The 17620-nt window shown below is 49.3% G+C and overlaps 12 protein-coding genes across 12 annotated transcripts; 6 read left to right on the top strand and 6 right to left on the bottom strand.

Moving 5' to 3' along the window:
• The first annotated feature begins 171 nt into the window (after window positions 1-171).
• Window positions 172-1261, top strand: AUEXF2481DRAFT_37210 (uncharacterized protein). The gene has a single exon (XM_013490845.1). It carries the CDS (start codon window positions 178-180, stop codon window positions 877-879), a length of 702 nt encoding a protein of 233 aa, XP_013346299.1. The 5' UTR covers window positions 172-177; the 3' UTR covers window positions 880-1261.
• On the top strand, window positions 1140-1729 carry AUEXF2481DRAFT_27049 (uncharacterized protein; the record flags this gene model as incomplete). The annotated part of the gene is made up of 4 exons (XM_013490770.1): window positions 1140-1260; window positions 1324-1458; window positions 1516-1617; window positions 1677-1729. 4 exons carry the CDS (start codon window positions 1140-1142, stop codon window positions 1727-1729), a joined length of 411 nt encoding a protein of 136 aa, XP_013346224.1.
• A 100-nt stretch (window positions 1730-1829) lies between these two features.
• Window positions 1830-2340, bottom strand: AUEXF2481DRAFT_27050 (uncharacterized protein; the record flags this gene model as incomplete). Its single annotated transcript, XM_013490771.1, has 2 exons — window positions 1830-2054; window positions 2110-2340. 2 exons carry the CDS (start codon window positions 2338-2340, stop codon window positions 1830-1832), a joined length of 456 nt encoding a protein of 151 aa, XP_013346225.1.
• Window positions 2341-2486: 146 nt separating this feature from the next.
• Window positions 2487-3602, top strand: AUEXF2481DRAFT_37214 (uncharacterized protein). Its single transcript, XM_013490846.1, has one exon. The coding sequence runs from the start codon at window positions 2522-2524 to the stop codon at window positions 3527-3529; it is 1008 nt and encodes a 335-aa protein (XP_013346300.1). The 5' UTR covers window positions 2487-2521; the 3' UTR covers window positions 3530-3602.
• A 326-nt stretch (window positions 3603-3928) lies between these two features.
• On the bottom strand, window positions 3929-5272 carry AUEXF2481DRAFT_27052 (uncharacterized protein; the record flags this gene model as incomplete). Its single annotated transcript, XM_013490772.1, has 2 exons — window positions 3929-4843; window positions 4976-5272. The coding sequence occupies 2 exons, from the start codon at window positions 5270-5272 to the stop codon at window positions 3929-3931; spliced, it is 1212 nt and encodes a 403-aa protein (XP_013346226.1).
• A 550-nt stretch (window positions 5273-5822) lies between these two features.
• AUEXF2481DRAFT_2620 (uncharacterized protein) lies at window positions 5823-6215 on the bottom strand (the record flags this gene model as incomplete). The annotated part of the gene is made up of 1 exon (XM_013490654.1): window positions 5823-6215. One exon carries the CDS (start codon window positions 6213-6215, stop codon window positions 5823-5825), a length of 393 nt encoding a protein of 130 aa, XP_013346108.1.
• Window positions 6216-6801: 586 nt separating this feature from the next.
• Window positions 6802-7636, bottom strand: AUEXF2481DRAFT_2621 (uncharacterized protein; the record flags this gene model as incomplete). The annotated part of the gene is made up of 4 exons (XM_013490655.1): window positions 6802-7149; window positions 7206-7424; window positions 7483-7502; window positions 7564-7636. The coding sequence occupies 4 exons, from the start codon at window positions 7634-7636 to the stop codon at window positions 6802-6804; spliced, it is 660 nt and encodes a 219-aa protein (XP_013346109.1).
• A 472-nt stretch (window positions 7637-8108) lies between these two features.
• On the top strand, window positions 8109-10304 carry AUEXF2481DRAFT_46180 (uncharacterized protein; the record flags this gene model as incomplete). The annotated part of the gene is made up of 3 exons (XM_013490921.1): window positions 8109-8313; window positions 8363-10083; window positions 10134-10304. 3 exons carry the CDS (start codon window positions 8109-8111, stop codon window positions 10302-10304), a joined length of 2097 nt encoding a protein of 698 aa, XP_013346375.1.
• A 186-nt stretch (window positions 10305-10490) lies between these two features.
• AUEXF2481DRAFT_2623 (uncharacterized protein) lies at window positions 10491-11164 on the bottom strand (the record flags this gene model as incomplete). The annotated part of the gene is made up of 2 exons (XM_013490656.1): window positions 10491-10852; window positions 10903-11164. 2 exons carry the CDS (start codon window positions 11162-11164, stop codon window positions 10491-10493), a joined length of 624 nt encoding a protein of 207 aa, XP_013346110.1.
• Window positions 11165-11491: 327 nt separating this feature from the next.
• On the top strand, window positions 11492-12570 carry AUEXF2481DRAFT_63162 (uncharacterized protein; the record flags this gene model as incomplete). The annotated part of the gene is made up of 3 exons (XM_013490957.1): window positions 11492-11673; window positions 11724-12017; window positions 12069-12570. The coding sequence occupies 3 exons, from the start codon at window positions 11492-11494 to the stop codon at window positions 12568-12570; spliced, it is 978 nt and encodes a 325-aa protein (XP_013346411.1).
• A 3550-nt stretch (window positions 12571-16120) lies between these two features.
• On the top strand, window positions 16121-16533 carry AUEXF2481DRAFT_2625 (uncharacterized protein; the record flags this gene model as incomplete). The annotated part of the gene is made up of 2 exons (XM_013490657.1): window positions 16121-16360; window positions 16408-16533. The coding sequence occupies 2 exons, from the start codon at window positions 16121-16123 to the stop codon at window positions 16531-16533; spliced, it is 366 nt and encodes a 121-aa protein (XP_013346111.1).
• A 323-nt stretch (window positions 16534-16856) lies between these two features.
• AUEXF2481DRAFT_27056 (uncharacterized protein) lies at window positions 16857-17367 on the bottom strand (the record flags this gene model as incomplete). The annotated part of the gene is made up of 2 exons (XM_013490773.1): window positions 16857-17258; window positions 17314-17367. 2 exons carry the CDS (start codon window positions 17365-17367, stop codon window positions 16857-16859), a joined length of 456 nt encoding a protein of 151 aa, XP_013346227.1.
• Between the last annotated feature and the right edge of the window lie 253 nt (window positions 17368-17620).

Here is a 17620-nt window from a genome sequence, read left to right on the forward strand (position 1 = left end):
CAAAACATAACTTGGGGTTATGATAATGGTGTGACGTTAGTGACCGGATGTACATACTCAATGGTGACTCTTGCTGCGTTTGATCGCTCAACGCCACCACAAGTGTGGGTATTTCTCTGCTTTGCACCATCCTTACTTGGACTGATTCAAATCGACAGGCGTTCCATCTCCATCATAATGAGGGAAGGTTTTCGTGGTGCTCTTCGAGGCATGCACAGAGTAGAACAAGTCTGTCCAGAATTCGATCAAGACTCTGCCGACCTTCGAGTTCGCTTCCACATGGCATCGCTAATGTTACACGAGCTTGCACATGCTTTCGTTTGCGCCTTCGCGTCGAAGAAAGTAGTACATGAGCCATTCATGAACGATGGTCGAGCTGCCGAGGTAGGTCGTGCGCTGGAACAACATCTGTTCGGTGGCATCGCTAGCAACACAGGATGGAATCCTCACCATTATGGACTACCATTCGGTCTTCACTTTTATGACTGGCCGAACAACGAAATAGGTGGTGACCCGAGAAAGGTCAGGACGAGCCTTGCGAAAGCTGGTGTTCACACTCATACCTATTACGTTCTACCCATGGATCATCTTGTCAAGATCAGCAAACCAACCTTCTGGAAGGAGGAGGCCGAGAGATTTGGAATCACGCAATCAATCAAGTTGCCCAGACTTTTGGGTGTCCGACACGAATTCAAGCATGAGCTCTGGTCTTGCGAAAGTCCGTCAGATATGGATTATCAAGCAATGCCGCCTCCAGGAGACTTGCAACCTGACGTTTATGAGGGAATCATCTCAACGAATGGTGTGGCTCCTCTACCCGACGCCGCACATGAGTTAAAGGCAGTGACTAACGAAGTGGCTGCGAAACAAAAGCGTTGACAGTCTTTGGAGGGAAGAGATTCAATACTAGCGTGGAAAGATTGTATGTAGAATGTTATGAAAGGGAAGAGACAAAAGGAGCAGGAGCGTACCGTGTGGTGATCAACTCGACCGAACCCGACCCCGCAGCACCGCCACAGCAAGGGAGCCGCATATCTATCAGCCACGAGGCATCATCTTGCTAGTTGCCTCCACGTCTCCAACTTTGAAACACCAACTTCCCAGCAACTCTGTCCAATATCACAAGTCCAGCAATCAAGATGAAGTTCGTCACTTTCACCAGCGCATTGGCTCTCTTCGCCACCGCAGCTTCCGCTCTCGACAAGCCTCTCAACATTCAAGTCGACACAGCCGTTGAATGTACCCGCAAGACCCAAGCCGGTGGGTGAACTTTCCGAAGATGTCCTGGTAGGAGACAGTATGCTTACCAAGATGCTATAATAGGCGACAAGATTGAGGTTCACTACCGTGGTACTCTTGAAGCTGATGGCAAGGAGTTTGATGCCTCCTACAACAGAGGCCAGCCTTTGAGCTTCCACGTTGGCAAGGGTCAGGTCATCAAGGGTTGGGATCAGGGTCGTGAGTGTTTGAGTGAAACATGACTTGGAGACTCTTTTGACTGACATTTGCTGCAAGTCCTTGACATGTGCCCTGGCGAGAAGCGCACATTGACCATTCAGCCCGAGTGGGCATACGGCAGCAGAGGAATGGGACCTATTCCTGCCAACAGCGTTCTGGGTACGTTGTCATCATTGCTTCTCTTGCTTGATGAGGTGACTTGCACTAATTTGCTGCAGTATTCGAGACCGAGTTGGTCAGCATTGCTGGCGTCAAGAAGGATGAGCTCTAAATATGCAGCACACCAAGTAATTCGGTCCCATAAAATGACATCCACGCACACATTCACGTCTTCGTAATATGGTCGTTTTTTCTTTGTCATTTGAGCAAGTCTAGTCTTGGTTCATGGCAAGATCCTCCATGTTCTTGACACCATTCTCCAATTCGCGGATTCTGTGACCGATTCTCCTCTTGACTTCTTCTGCCAATTCGGTTTCGGCGCTCTCGACAATGCTCTGATATGCTTCTTGCAATTTTGTCAACTCTTCCCTTGCGGCTAGGCGATCGGCTTCGGCGTAGACGGTCTGTTTCTCCGTCTCTTCCATGGCGAGCTCGAACTGAACGTATTGTTAGTCGTTGATTGTGTCAATTCATGATGTGTGTGTGACATACCTCATCTCTGGCATTACTATATAGCTCAGTGATTTCATCGATAGCCTCGTCGGCAGCAGACTTTGTCGACAGCCATCTGTTGAAGTTGTTCACATGCGAGGCACTTCTGATCTGATGAGGAGTGGCGGCAAAGCGAGGTCGTGACAGCGTGCCCAATGGTCTAGCACCGACTGTAGGCTTGACGCGAACGAGAATGGCAGTAGCTCGAGAGAATGCGACGCGTGACAACATGTTGATCGATATATGATGACTGAAGGTGTTTGGTGTATTCGGAGCTAGTTTCATGACATCAGGGTGGTTTTCGGAGGACGGGCTTGGCGCTTGCTTTCCCGCTGTTTCACTCCCGCATCCGTTTCGCCGCTCCGAATAAATATACAAGTTGGTCATCGAGTTATTCTCGCACAAGAGAAGGATGGCTGTTTGGGGGATTTCATTGTTGATTCTGTCATTGACGTTTCTGATGCACCGACATCCACCGAACACATGGCGTCTATCATGGATGCTCCTACCGCCGCCCGATTCGAAACATCTAAAGGAGAGACTGGAGGAACATGGCAAGACGGAGAAGAGCCAGGATGAACAGAGACACGGTGATGAGAAGGCGACGATAGAGCAGGAGAAGGAAGACAAGATTGAAGCACCGACAGAGGAGGAAAGCGACGATCAAAAGACACCACAAGCTACACCTGCCGCACCTTCAATCGCTGTTCCCTCATTCAACCTGGACTCGTCAAACACCTCAACAGACCCAGAGACCACTTCAATGCCGCCACCTTCCCTCCTAACCCCAAACTCTCCTCAACGAGCAATGCCTCCTCCACCGAAACCGACTACCAAACCATCAACACCATCTCTCATGCCGCCTCCCTCCTTCCCAGCTCCAAACTCAGCACAACGCGCCTCCCAATCCACCTCCTCATCCCTCATGCCACCACCCTCACGACCCACCCGCTCAAGCCTAGGCGTCCCAGCAATCCCAGGCAGAGCACCACCAACCCTCTCCCCAGCCGCCCAAGCCCGCGCACCACCCCCCCGAATCGACACTCCAAAATCCTCCTCCAGCAAAGTAAAACTCGCCCCTGGTTTCTCGCCTCTAGATTGGGCTTCCCTGGCCGCTTCCAAGAACCTTGCCAATGTGTCTTCATTCACAAGAGTTACTCCCTCCTTGTTGAAGGAGAAGAATGGGAGAAAGGGGAATGATGCATGGAGTGTTTACAATGGGAAAGTGTATAATATCACGCCGTATGCGCCTTTTCATCCTGGTGGCAAGGGAGAGTTGCTCAGGGCGGCGGGAAAGGATGGGACAAAGTTGTTTTTGGAGGTTCATCCTTGGGTTAATTGGGAGGGTATGTTGAATTCATGTTTGGTCGGCGTCATGGTTTCGGAGAGTGAAGGCGAGGGCTTGGATGCCATGGATTGATTTTGTTAGCACTGCATTTTGTTTCTCCTTTCTACTCATGATACCCGGATATTAGAGGAATAGACTGTTGCTGTTATTTGCATTCGTCGTCTCGTCTTGATGATTCACGTTGTGTACTGTGACAGCATTGTCAATATAAAGTGTGGTTGGTGGATCATTAATCGTCAATGTAATGCTAATGTTCGTATCTGTCGATATTATCCAAGGCGCTCCTTCCTGAGCCTCGGTATTCATTTGAAGTCGTTCCTTCATCAAAGTCATGCTGGTCGTGAGGTGCTCCTTCCTTCCCAAAGCATCCTTTTGCTGTCAGATCCTGCTTCGCCGCTTCCTTGAGAACGCTTCTTCGTCGACGACGCTCTGTTTCAAACGATGCGCTCCTTTTCCGGTACGCGCTTTTTTTCAATGAACTTCTCCTTCCTCAGTCTTCTCGTTGTCCTTGATGTGATCCTCATCAGTCCAGTCGCCGAACAGGCATGAAGGATGACATTCACAGAAGAAGGGAAGATGGTACTCGAATACCTCTTCCTCTTCCTCAAAGCTGATAAGATCCTCTTCCTCGTCACTCTTGTCCTCCTTGCCTTTGAATTTGTCAATATCCTCTTGAGTAACCTTCACGCCGCCATCTTCTGTATCGGCATACAGCTTCTCGTACTCTTCGTGAGCCTGAGCTGCCTTTACCTCCCAGAGTTTCTTCTGCCACTTCTTGATCATGCCGCCAAGGACAACGGGCTGACCTTTGACGTACGGCCACATGATCTCGAGCAACATCGTCACTGTTTTGGTCTGACAGTTTGTGTTCACGATCCATTCCTGTAGTGTTTCGCGAGACGGCATGATGATTTCGAACTTCTTGATGCAGGGTAGCTTGTCGCGGTGGAGGGACCAGGGGGATTCTCCACTACCAACCACGACGATAGCTTCGTCGCTGATGATGCTTCTGCCACGGAGACCAAACACTTTGAAGAAGTCTTCATGAGTGCGGCAGCACAGAGTAAGACGTGTCAGTTGATGGCGAGGGAAGTCGATGTTTTCGTGGAGGGTCTTTCTGAGTAGCTTGTGATGATTGATCAGTAGGGGTAGGTGAAGGAACATGTGGTCGCGCATTTCCTGAGAGATGACCTTGTTGCACTTGAGTAAGTTGGAGACCATCTCGTTGCAGTCTTTAATGTAGGGGATGCCGTGGCCACGTCCGCGATGGCCGACATATGGCTCGATGGCGTCTTGGGGAGCTGCGTAGCGGTAGATCTCACTTCTCAACTCGGCAGGCAGTTGAAGAAGAGCGAAGTGCTTCTTGTTTGCGGCCCACCAGCCTCTCTGGACTTTGAGGATGGATACTGTCTTATTTCTGGGGCTCAGGTGATGGAATGTGTTGGGATTCTCAGGACACTGCTTTGACTCTTGCTCAAGATAGTCGATCAATGGCAACCATCTGTCGTCGAGCTTGACTTGGATTTGGTATTTGCGGATCCGAGTTGCCAATGTGCGGCCTTGACAGTCTCGCTGGCCGAACTTGAACTTGAAGCTGTCGGGATCAGGTGCACACTCCCAAGTACTGACAATCCATTTCTTGCCGATGGTCACAGTTACTGGCAATTCCCAGGCGTCGAATGAAGTGATCTTGAAGTTATCGACAGCATCAAGGACTGCTTTGTGAAGGATGCTGGTAGGTTGTTGATCCTCGGGGGCAGGAATGAAGCCGTCAGATGTCTCTATCCAGCGAGTAGGAAGCTTGGTTTCAGCCATGGCTGCTTGGGTAGCAGTGGGTCAAGCTGTAGATATCGATGAGCGAGGAGATTCGTGGGAGGGTAAAGGTTAGGTTGATGCGAGAGGTGATGATGATAGAGGGCTCGAATTAGGCAGCGATCGAGGTGAGAGACGACTTCCGGAGAGAAGTATGGATAGTAGTAGTGTGTGTGGGTGCGGGAGCTGAGCCAGAGTAATTCCGACTCGGGAGTGCGTAGCAGTTTGTGCACAATAGTAAGGTATGGTATTGTTGAGTGAACCGGGGAAAGTTGGCGGAGTGAAGTGATCCAAGGGAAGGGTCCGGGCGTGAGTAGTGGCCGATTGTGAAATCACGACGACAAACCTCGGGTCACTCCTTCCGATCAGTGGGTAGTGTAATATAGTTCTGCTGAAATGCAGGCTTACTTTATATTCTGCTTTGTACGAACTGGGAGTGGCCGGCTGCGGATCGAGTTGAGAAACCTCCATGGGCAAACCCTGGAACAAGAATACACCAGACCTTTGCGTAGAGTCTCATAGCGACAATCAACGGTAGGGATAAATCACTACCTCATTTATCAGCATCTTCATCCTTTTCCTTTCCACTCAGGGGCGAGATCCAGATGGCCAAGCATACGAGAAGACCACATCCAAATCCAGCTGCAAAAGCAATCTTGTCACTGACTTGAACATCTTCTTGGATCTGCTGCATGTGACTGATAGTGTGTTGCATCTTGTCGGTAACCTCGAGTACGGTGTGATAGTTGTTGAGTTGCATTTCGAGATTTTTGCCTTGTAGCTCAGCTATCCCGGCTTGACTATCCATGATAGCTTGCTGGCCTTGGAAGACTTTCATCACGAAATCGGACTCCGGGACTTCCGGCACGTTTGCTTTAGGAGAGGCATTTGATTGGCGACTAGGAATAGCGGATCGAGACTGACTTTGAATTAGTAATGGAGGCATGTTGAATACGATATATACCGACAGGTCTGGCGATTGTACGATGAGAGCGGGTGGTAATTGTTGAAGTATGCACAATGCTTGCAAGTGCTCGACGCTGAATGAGGATCATGGCTGGTGATGAATGTGATTCTGTGAGTATGTTTGTTCTTCGATGCGGTCTTGGCCGCATCGAAGAGAGCTGGTTGTAGATGCGGAGTCATCGCACCTTCCATTATGGTTTAGTCGATGACTCTAGACATTCTCAATCAATGTCAGACTTACAAGTCTATATCCAATCACATCAATTGTGAATCGCAGATGCAAGGGTATTCAGGGTAAAAAGACGAAGAAACGGTATTACAAGCTAGATGCAGAGGAAAATAAAGATGGAAAGAAGACCCCAAGCCCAGATATGCACCAAACGCCCTCTCGTATTCATATCGAAGAAAAGAGGCAGTATCCACCCTGAACTGTGTTGTTGTCTCGTGTGTGTGTGTGTATGCCACACGCCGCATCCGTGACGTCTTCGCTGGGAGAATCTGAGGAACCAAAAGGACTGAAAAATATTCGCTGTAAAAGGTCAAGTCGAGGGGGGAGGAAAGGCTGTCTAACATTGACAACCTTGACCAGCCTGTGTACCGGAGGCTTCGGGTCGGAGGTCAACACCAGCTCTGGGAGCACCACGCATGCCTCTCTGTGTGGCTTGCTCGATGGGGAGTTTCTTGGCAATGGCGGTGAAGAGTTCCTTGACGTTCTCGGCCGTCTTTGCAGAGGTCTCAAAGAACAGGAGACCAGCTTCTTGGGCGTATTGTTCGGCATCAGCAGTAGAGACGGCGCGCTTGTCGGGTTCTTCGGTGACAAGATCGAGCTTGTTTCCAGCGAGGGCGATGATGATGTTCTCGTTGGCTTGACGTTGCAACTCCTTGACCCAAGCCTTTGCCTTGTCGAGGGAAGCCTGTGTGTGTCGTGTTAGTGCATGTATCGCCAGTAGAAGAGTCGGGCTGATCATACGGCTTGAGTAATGTCGTAGACTACAACGGCACAGTTTGCGTTGCGGTAGTACATGGGAGCCAGAGACTTGTAACGCTCCTGACCTGCGGTATCCCAAATCTCAAACTTGACGGTAGTCGTGTCATCGAGGGCGATTGTCTGGGTCAAGAACGCGGCGCCGATGGTTGATTCCCGGTAGTCATCGAACTGGTCCTTGACGAAACGGAGGACGAGCGAACTCTGTTATCGGTTAGATCGTGTCTTTCGAGGTTGGTGGGCTTCCAAGTTGATTGCGCACCTTTCCGACTGCGGATTCACCTACGAGCGCATAGTCAGTATACGGTTTGTCGAGTAGTAGGAAGACGGGAACTGTGCATACCCAAAAGGACAAGCTTGAACTGGGCGAAGCGGGCGCCGCCTGGTCGGCCCATCTGCTGTTGGCGGGCGGACATGTTGATCGATAGGTGTGTGTGTGTGTGGTAGATGTGGCAGTCGTGCGCAAGTGCGATAGCTGTACAAGAGGCGAGATCGAGGTTGGGCAAGCGATATGAAACGTGTAATTCGAGGCTCAAAACACACAGCAAGGGTTCGGTGAGTTGTTGGAGATGACGACGGTCCTGCTTGAGTTGGCCGTCTTGGCTTGGCTGCTGTGTCCGGTGCTGCCTTCCACAATCAGTCAATCTTGCTCGCTGCTCAAACTCTCCGGGCCCGCGCGGCCTGACCAACTCCCGCGACGCCAAGCCTGAATCACGTCTCACAAAGGATCAAAGGGCCAAAGGGTTCCCGTGGAGACTCGGCCAAAAAGCTCAACGTCATACCTGGCCTGGAGACGATTGCGACTTTGATGATTGAGAGTCTGTCTTTGCATCTACAAAATTTGTCCATCTCTTTGCTTTCGTCGCTTCTCTGCACTCCTCAAGCGTCATGAGTGCTCTTCTGCCTTTCCGCGACATTAATGTCCACGCTTCTTCCACCCACTATGCATTCTCATCCCCTTCATCGCCTTCCGCGCCCACCCTTGTTGTAGAGCGTCCGTCTGGTGATATCCGTCTTCATGATGGCAAGCTTCTGGGTGGTCAGAGAGTTACAAGCATCCAGGGCATTCTCGGAATCATCAGTCTACGACTTGGTACGTTGTTTGCATTTTTTGGGCCGTATTGTGGCTAATCTATCCCTAGACAAGTACATTGTTGTAATCACAAAGGCTCAGGCTATGGGCAGAATAAAGGGTCACCAAATTTATAGAGTGGTCGCTACTGAACTTCTGCCTCTCCGCGAGAGACAGGTTCGCGATCCTGATGAGGACATCTACCTTGGACTAGTCAACACTCTACTCAAGACTAGCCCTCTGTTCTTCTCTTACACTTTTGATCTTACCAACAGCTTCCAAAGACAGGCCGAGATTGATCAAAGTTCTCCCATCTGGCAAAGAGCTGATGATCGCTTCTTCTGGAATAAATTCATCCAAACAGATCTCATCAACTTCCGTCAAGGTCAAGGATCTCGCCGTCAAAATGTCGGACCTCAACCTGCTATGGATCCGTATATTCTGCCTGTCATGTATGGTATGCTCAGAATTACCAACACCTCAGTCAAGAGTGCTCCCATGACTTTCATCCTCATCACACGCCGTTCAAGACATCGCGCTGGTACTCGCTACTTTTCCCGTGGACTGGACGAGCAAGGACATGCTTCAAACTTCAACGAAACCGAGCAGATTGTTATTCTAAATGACGATGCTTCGAGTGGAATGACTACGTTTGCTGGAGATGGCGGCTTCTCAAACAACAAACTTCCTGGTGGAGAAACACAAGTTCTGTCATACGTTCAAACAAGAGGCAGTGTTCCTGTTTACTGGGCTGAAGTCAACACCCTGAAGTACACTCCCAAATTGCAGATCAGAGGTGTCCAATCTGCCGTCCATGCAGCAAAACTCCACTTTGACGAACAAATCAAGCTTTATGGAGAGAACTACTTGGTCAACCTTGTCAACCAAAAAGGTCGCGAGCAGAAGGTCAAGGAGGCATACGAGGACATGGTCAAGCTTCTTGTTTCGAACCCAGCAGAGGATACAGAATCTGATCGCACAACGAGGGAGAAGTTCCACATTGTAGAACCTCAGGGCGGCAGACACGAGTTTGATAAGCTGCACTACGTCTACTTTGACTTCCACAACGAGACCAAGGGCTTGAAATGGCACCGCGCACAACTCCTTCTGGACCAACTCAAGGATGGTTTAATGAAGGGCGAGTACTTCCGTGGTGTTGATAAGCCAAGCGGTGGTGTTCAAGTCTTGAGTCGTCAAACAGCAGTCGTCCGTACAAACTGCATGGACTGTCTGGATCGCACCAATGTTGTCCAATCCATGCTTGGACGCTTCACACTCTCTCGTATGTTGACTGATGTCGGCATCTTGAAGGCTGGAGAGAATGCTCAGGAGGATGCTGCCTTTGAGCACTTGTTCCGCAATGTCTGGGCAGATAACGCCGATGTTGTCAGCAAGTCTTATTCTGGAACTGGCGCTCTCAAGACCGACTTTACTCGCACTGGAGAGAGAACACGTGCTGGAGCGTTGCAGGACTTGAACAACTCCATCACTCGTTATGTCTGCAACAACTTCCTCGATGGACCCAGACAGGACGCATTTGATCTATTCCTCGGCACGTATGCACCAGATCCTTCCGGCTTGGGTTCGGCACATCAGTTTGCAGACACAAGACCGGTGCTGATTCAGTCCCTGCCGTATATCTTGGCCGGCTGTGTGTTCTTCATCTTCATCTCACTCTTTACTCGCCGCTTGCCGGATGCTACTGTCTGGCCACTGAGGATATTTGTTTTCCTTTGTCTTGTTGGTGCTGCTTGGTCTGCAAGATTCATCACCTCGCATGGAGGTCTTTACGTAAGTTGTGGTCCCAACTGTATTTGGAATGCAAGGCTAACAAATACCAGGTCAATTGGCCCAAACTTAACACGCCTGCACACGCTCTTGAGAGTTATCAAGAATCACTGGATCGTGTGAGTAGAGATCCCCTTCTTGGAAGCATGGTGGCCAAGCACGGTCGTGGCAAGAGTGATGCAAGACTCGGCTACATGGAGGAAGGCAAGAAGCGTAGAGAGTAGACAAGAAGGCTGTTGGAAGTCGCGCTTGCTCTCAAAAAGGCTGGCTGGGTATGGTAATTATAGAATGGGGATGTCGATGGTAATTGAATGATCTTTTGTGCTTCGTATAACATGTCTGATGTAGAGTTCGTGTGAAGCGTGTATCCAAAAAGCCGCGCTAAAGGACGGAGAATATTCTTCCAAGTATCAGCTCTGCATGGCGCAGTCTAGACATAGCCTCATGTCTGCTGCAACAGCGCAGGTGTTGCAAACGTGTTTTCCACATGCTCCACAGGCTGTATCTATATCCAATGTGTCCATGCTGTATTCCGGCACTAACACACCGTCACAACCATCGCATGTCAAGACTTCTTGTTGTGGTGTAGGCTGGCCGGCGTGTGGTAGCTGTATATTCTGTGGCAAGTGCCAGAAGGAGTGCAACGTCGATCGTTGCGGTGCGTCTGTGTTTGCAATTTGTGAATCTGGTTGGAGTTGTGATTGTTGCGATGGTAGCGGCGATGCGTGTGGATGTTCTTTTTGCGCTGAGAAGAGTTTCTCTACAGTTGATGCTATGAAAATGTCAGTATAGGGTATGCGACAAGTCGACGTAAAGCCGTACCGTGTATCTCTGCTTCTTCTGGTCGACCATCCCGATAGCGTTTCCGTGTCCGACTGTTCAACTCTGGTGTCCTTTGCGTGTCTTCCGAGCCCACTGTCGAAGAGAACGGCTTCCAGTTGAGTGGTGATGATTGTTCATGGGTCTTGCTTTGGACAAAGATTTCCGGTAGGCGGTATGGGGAGCTTGAAAATGGTGTCGGAGAGGCCTCAAATGTCGAGGCTGTGAAGAGAGATCCTGTTGAGCGTTTGCGTTTGATAGACATGGTTGATATGCTCTGCATCAACTGGCAAACACCTCGATGGTCAGCCACTTCCTCGAGTATCGTCGCGTCAGAGAAAGTGGATACGCGTCGGCGCGTCTTCTCCACTCCCCGGATGCTTGCGTCACTATCACATGTTAATCTGAGCTTCCACCTTCTCCACCTTGATACACGTCTGAGCTCTTTCAAATCCGTTCTACAAAGTCAAAAGCTGGGTATGGTTTCTCTTATCCTCGAATCTATGTTGCGACAGATACACTAGCTCCAAGCCTTCCTGTCACATCTACACCATGTTGAAGTCACTCACTGACTGACTTGTGAACAGGAACAATGTCGACCCGTGAGCCAAGTCATGCCGGTAGCTGGTATAGCTCTTCGAAATCACAGCTCTCTAGTCAGTTGGATGGCTGGTTGTCAAAAGTGGATACTCCAGTCAAGCCTATTGGTCGGGTCTCGTCTCAAGAATCCTGGAGTAGCTTGCCTGTACCGGGTGCTAGAGTCATCATTGCTCCGTAGGCACATCTTCAGCCTCATGTATGCTGTGTACTGATTGCCATCCCAGTCACGCCGGATACTCTTACTCGGGATCTGCTGCTGCATGGGCTTATCGTTCTTGGGATGTTTCCAAGGCAAAGCGTGTCTTTCTACTCGGTCCATCTCATCACTTCTACTTGACTAAATGTGCTTTGAGTCAATGCGACAAGTACGCAACTCCTCTCGGTAACTTGACTGTCGACACGGAAACCACAAAGGAGTTGTACGAGAGTGGAAAGTTTCAGTGGATGAGCAAGAGCGTCGATGAAGATGAGCACAGCCTTGAGATGCATCTTCCGTACATCTACAAGATGCTTTCCAAGTAGGTCTGCCAGAGACGATGCGTAGAGTCTCAGCAATTGACATCTCCTAGATCATTCTCATCAGAATCCGCCTTCCCAAAGCTTGTCCCCATCATGGTCGGTAACACATCCGCATCAACCGAGAAACAGTTTGGCGAACTCCTCGCACCTTATCTTCAAGATCCTTCCAACGCCTTTGTCATCAGCTCAGACTTTGCCCATTGGGGTTTGCGTTTCCGCTACACATACTACCAACCCTCATCCGGAGATCCAGTTGATCTGTCGGGAAGATCAAAAGCTCCCAGAGACCCACCAATCCATGAGAGTATCAAGAAGGTCGACTTCCAATGTATCGATGCATGTGAGACTGGCAATCACAAGGCTTGGCTGGATACACTTGCCGATACTGGCAACACCGTCTGTGGTAGACATCCAATCGGCATCATCATGGCTGCCATGGAAGCAGTCAAGAATCCAGCCAGATTCAAATTCGTACGCTATGAACGCAGTAGTGAGTGTACCACGGTCGAGGATAGCAGCGTCAGCTATGCCAGTGCCTTTGCTGTCATCTGAGCGAGGAGTTGATAGTTGATGATAATGAAACACGTCTTTTTTCCTTCTTAATGCATGTAGTGGGCGATGACAATCAAAACGCTCCATGAGTACGCAAAGACCGAAACGTCAAGTCAGAGTGCCCTCTTGTTTTGTTGTAGGAGCGAGATTGAAGTGAAGTGACAAACTAACATGTCTCCCCACTGTACCTTTTGTCTCGCTCCAAAATCATGAACTTACACCTGACTCACCTCATGTCCACTCGAAATCTTCATATAACCCCCAAGCAAGACATCTCCTTACAATTGATGCAAGAAACACAAAGCACATACACACCCAGGACAGCCGGTTAAATAAGGCCGCGTCCCAGCATAAGCTAGCCACCCCATTAGCTGCGCACCCCCATTAGCTGCGCATCTCGCGTCTCGCGCGCTTCGTCAACACAACCACTTCTAATTCAACTTATTCAACAACCACAACGTCTCCATGGCTCAACGCGAGGCTCAGATCGAGCTCGCTCTCACGGCTATTCGAACAGGAGAGGTCAGTTCGATACGAGCCGCGCAACGCGCGTACAACATCCCCGAATCTACGCTCCGCGCGCGTTTTAATGGCACAACGAATCGACGTACAACTCACCAATACCGCAAGAGGCTCTCTGTTCGACAAGAGGAGTTCCTAGTTGAGTGGATCCTCGAACAAGACGCTCAGGGCTTCCCCCCTACGCACGCTCGAACTCGCGAAATGGCGACTCGAATTCTTCGTATGAATGGCGATAATCAAGAGCTTAGGAATAAATTCGTTACCAAATTCATTCGAGACAATCTACGCATCAGATCAGTTGTTGGAAGGCCTATCGAAGCTGCTAGGATTAATGGAACCAACCCCGAGGCAATAAAAGAGTTCTATACGCTCTACGAAGACATTACACGCCGGTATCGCATCCAGCCTTGTAATACATGGAATATGGATGAACACGGCATTGCAGTTGGCGTATGTACAAACACAAGGGTCCTTACATCATCTAAGAAGAGCCGCTCATACGTTAAATCGCCAGAATCTCGCGAATGGGTCTCAATTATCGAGGTGGTCTCCCCCCTTAGTCAATTTACGCGTCCCCTTATAATTTTCAAGGGTGTAGCACCACAAACAAGTCATTTTCTACATGATACACCTGACTGGCTATATACAAGCTCTGAAAATGGCTGGACTACTAATTCCAAAGGTATTTCATGGCTTGAAAACATCTTTATACCTGAAACGAAGCCTCAAAATGGCCAGTGGCGTCTCCTTATTATGGATAGCCATGGCAGCCATACAGCCATTGATTTCCTCTGGATTTGCAAGCAAAACAAGATACACCTCTTGTTTCTACCTGCTCATACATCTCATGTATTACAACCTCTGGATCTAGGTGTTTTTGCGCCCTTAAAGTCGCGTTATCGCTCAGAAATCTCAAAGCTGAGCTCTCTAGATGATGCCTCACCTGTTAAGAAGCAACGCTTTATTACCTGCTATAACTTAGCTCGTAAAGAGACCTTTACACCTCGCCTTCTACGTGTTGGCTGGAAGGCAGCAGGACTCTATCCATTTGAGCCGTCAAAAGGTCTCAATTCCTCACAGGTTCAGGCTTCGAAACCACGTCTATCTACACCATCACCACAACAAGAAACTAACCTAATTTTCATTACCCCTAAGAGCTCTCGGTTCATAGATCAAACTACCAAATCAATTCGCAAAAAGAGTGGCGAGAAACAAGCACTATATCAAGCTCTACACAAGGCCGGCTATGCGATAGATTCACTTAACGCGAGCCACGTCGCCCTTGAGCATCGCAACACTCAACTTCAGTCTCAACTTGATCAATTAACTAGCAAGAGGCGTAGGAAGGTGCCTATCAATCCAAACACTCAATTCGCGAACATAAACAATATTATTATGGCCAAACAAGCACAGGCTGTATTAGAGGCTCAAGAGGCAGAGAAACAAGTCAGATACGATGCGACAGCAGCTGCGCGTGAGCTCGAGCAGCAGAGCTTCGAATCGCTCCAATTTGAGTGGCAGATAGATAACTTTTGATGTATATACAGTCAAATTTGAAGAGGCCTCGCAGCTGCGCAGCTGCGCAGCTAATAGGGGTGCGCAGCTTATGGGGTGGCTAGCTTATATGCAAAAGCTGCAGCCCCACACCCAAAAAAAGCATCGAAATTTCCACCCCTTTCCACAACCACACAGACCGGGCACCTGCATCGATGCAAAGAGCAAAAGAGTAGCTCTCCCGGACAGGCTTGAACTGTCAACCTCTCGATAGCCGGTTTCCATTGCAGAGCACAGAAATCTAACAGTCGAACGCGCTAGCCAATTGCGCCACGGAAGAAGTAAGAGCTGAAGCTCTCTGTGGCTGTTGGTTGTCGGACCTGTGACTAGCACAGAAAATAAAGTCTCGCACATTGCATCCCAAGTTGTTGTGATGTCCTGCGTGGTGTTGTGGTATTGAACCACAGAGAGTTGGGTCTTGCTGGGCTGATTTTGAGGGCACCTGCAGTGCTTTTGGCGGTTTTGTGCAGTTGTGCGTTGTGGTCTCGGCTATTCCCTTATGTGTCGACATGGTGCACAACTCTGCATTCCCTCGATCAAGGCAATATATCGAAAGACGGCCTTGAGGGGCAGGGAGTGAGCGATCTCTGTGTGGTTGCTAGGTTGATGCAGTGTTCTCTGAGTAATTTGTGTTGGACATCGCATCAGTTTCTCCTCCTTGTGCTCTTTCAATTTGGACGTTTGGGGTCTTCGAACTGAGATTGCGGACGCTTTTTAGAATTCGAGATTTGGCAAAGAGAAAAGGTGTTTAACTTCACCGTTAACTCACCTGTTGAGCTGATACTCATAGAGCATGTTTAGTTGATATAGCCGAGTCTCTCAAGCAAACCTTTGGTATAGTGTAACTGCTGGTCGCTAGGAAATCATGGAAACATGCCGGATCATACTGGTCGAGAGCATGACCCTGACGCGAGAGTGGACTCTTGGCGTTCCAAACCTCACATGCCGATACAGGAGCTTTCGGTGATGCCAACGGAGGATAGAGTGATGTCTCGATATTTTCATAGACCGAGGAGGATGTCGTTGATGCATATAAGTCAAGACGTCTGAGGTGTGTTGTTGCCGTCGGTGGTGGAGAAGGAACGAAGCCCCACGTTGGCAACAGGATCTGCAGCATATCCAGTCTCGGCTTCAACCTTGATGGGCGACAGTAGGGTCTTCGGATCTACAAAACAATTATGACAATCATCAACACAAAAGGCATACCCTTTGGTGATACCGGGTCAACAAAGATGCCGTCGGACTAGCCAACCGCTTTGTTCAGCTTTCCAACAAACTGAAATGTAAACTTATGATTGGACGATGTCGTCAAGACTTTGGAATGTCGTCACCGGGTGTCACTCGAACGGTTTCCACCACCACAGCTAGAGCTAAGGGAGCTCCTCACTCCCAGCCACCTATATAACCTCTCCTGCAGGAACACAAGTCATCTCCTATTTTCCCAATCAATCAAACTTTCCAAAAATCAATCAACATGCTTCGCACAATCACCCGCAACACCTTCACCAAGACCTTCAAGCCTTCATCGGCTGCCGCCCTCCGCACTCGCGGTATGGCCGACAAGAAGATCGAGGACCTCGCTCAGGCTGCTGGCGAGGCCAAGGATACCAGCCCCAAGGATCCTTCGGTCATCTCATCTGCTGGTGCCATTGGCAAGCAGTTCAACCCTGATGGCAACGTTGGCCAGATTGGCGAGAAGGCAAGACCAATCTCCGTCACACATGCAAGCAAAGGACCTGATCACTGACGAGCTTCAAATAGATCGGCGGAGCTTTCTCCAAGGATGGCGCCATCGGTTCTCAGTTCGACGCATCCAAGGACGGTCTCGCTGGCCAGGTCGAGAAGGCCGTGGACGGTCCCAGCAGACCCGCCACCGAGAAGAAGTAAACGCGCTTCAACACCTTTCACGACGATGGATGCCTTATTTTTACGACACGAATCAACAGAGATACGAAGAGCCTTGTACTATACATAAGCATGAAGCATTGCCCAGTGGCATGGATCCGTAGTTGATCATCATGAATACAACAACACGCTTGAATCAGTTTCGATGTGTGTCAGTCACGGTGATAATGTCTTGAGATCTGTGTCGCTGTTCACATTACAATATGTTCCAATCTGATGCCTATCCGGCTTTCCAAAGCTGCGTACTTACTGACAAGCACATTCTTCCAATAATATGCACTTTGTCGACTGTGATGGTCGCTCTCTCAGCCCAAAGCCTCCTGTCCCTGTGTCGACTTCTCCACCCCACCAATACCATCAATCCAAGCAACCCTACTCTTACAGAAGACCTCAACCTGAGGCTTCAACTTTGTTTCATGCAAAGAATGATCATCAACCGTTCCAATACGAGGAATAGCAACATCCGGGAATCCAGAACTTCTTCTATACATCAGTGTTCCACACACCGAGCAAAAGTAGTTTGTCATTGTATTTCCAGTATCAATGGTTTCCGAAGTCGAGTATTTGGTCAATTTATCTTCGCCGCGGATGTGTTTGAGAGCGCTGTTTTTGACCAGGAAGTTGGATGCGAACATTGAGGCTGTGATTTTTCTGCAGTCGGCACAGTGGCATACGAAGGTTAGAGGCATGTCTGGTCCTTCTACTGGCTGTTTTTTGTAGTCGATCAGTTGATGCTGATGATTTCTGAGATTCATGTCTTACCAATTCAAGTTGCACAGTACCGCAGAAACATGTGGCAGTTGCTCTTTGGGCCATGATGTTGAGAGATTGTTTCGATTGATACGCTGTGTGATATGGCAGTCTTGATGTCAATGGAAGTGTTCAAGACAGAAATTGAGTGTCAGCGAATGGTATTTATGTTTAACCGTTGCTACACCATGGCGACGTAGCTGTCCCCACCCCCGCTCTTGCTGACCAGAGGACTCCTCGGGAAGGCTTGTCTAGACCGATCCGGGCAAAAGGCGACAACTCAAAAATGATCAAGCAATTAACCGATCAAGCAGCAGTT

Source organism: Aureobasidium subglaciale (assembly GCF_000721755.1).
Source record: "Aureobasidium subglaciale EXF-2481 unplaced genomic scaffold scaffold_4, whole genome shotgun sequence".
NCBI classification, from domain to species: Eukaryota; Fungi; Ascomycota; class Dothideomycetes; order Dothideales; family Saccotheciaceae; genus Aureobasidium; species Aureobasidium subglaciale.

Excerpts from the sequence above, each read along its gene's own strand:
- AUEXF2481DRAFT_37214 (XM_013490846.1), top strand. The coding sequence starts at position 2,522 with ATGGCTGTTTGGGGGATTTCATTGTTGATTCTGTCATTGACGTTTCTG.
- AUEXF2481DRAFT_37210 (XM_013490845.1), top strand. The coding sequence starts at position 178 with ATGAGGGAAGGTTTTCGTGGTGCTCTTCGAGGCATGCACAGAGTAGAA.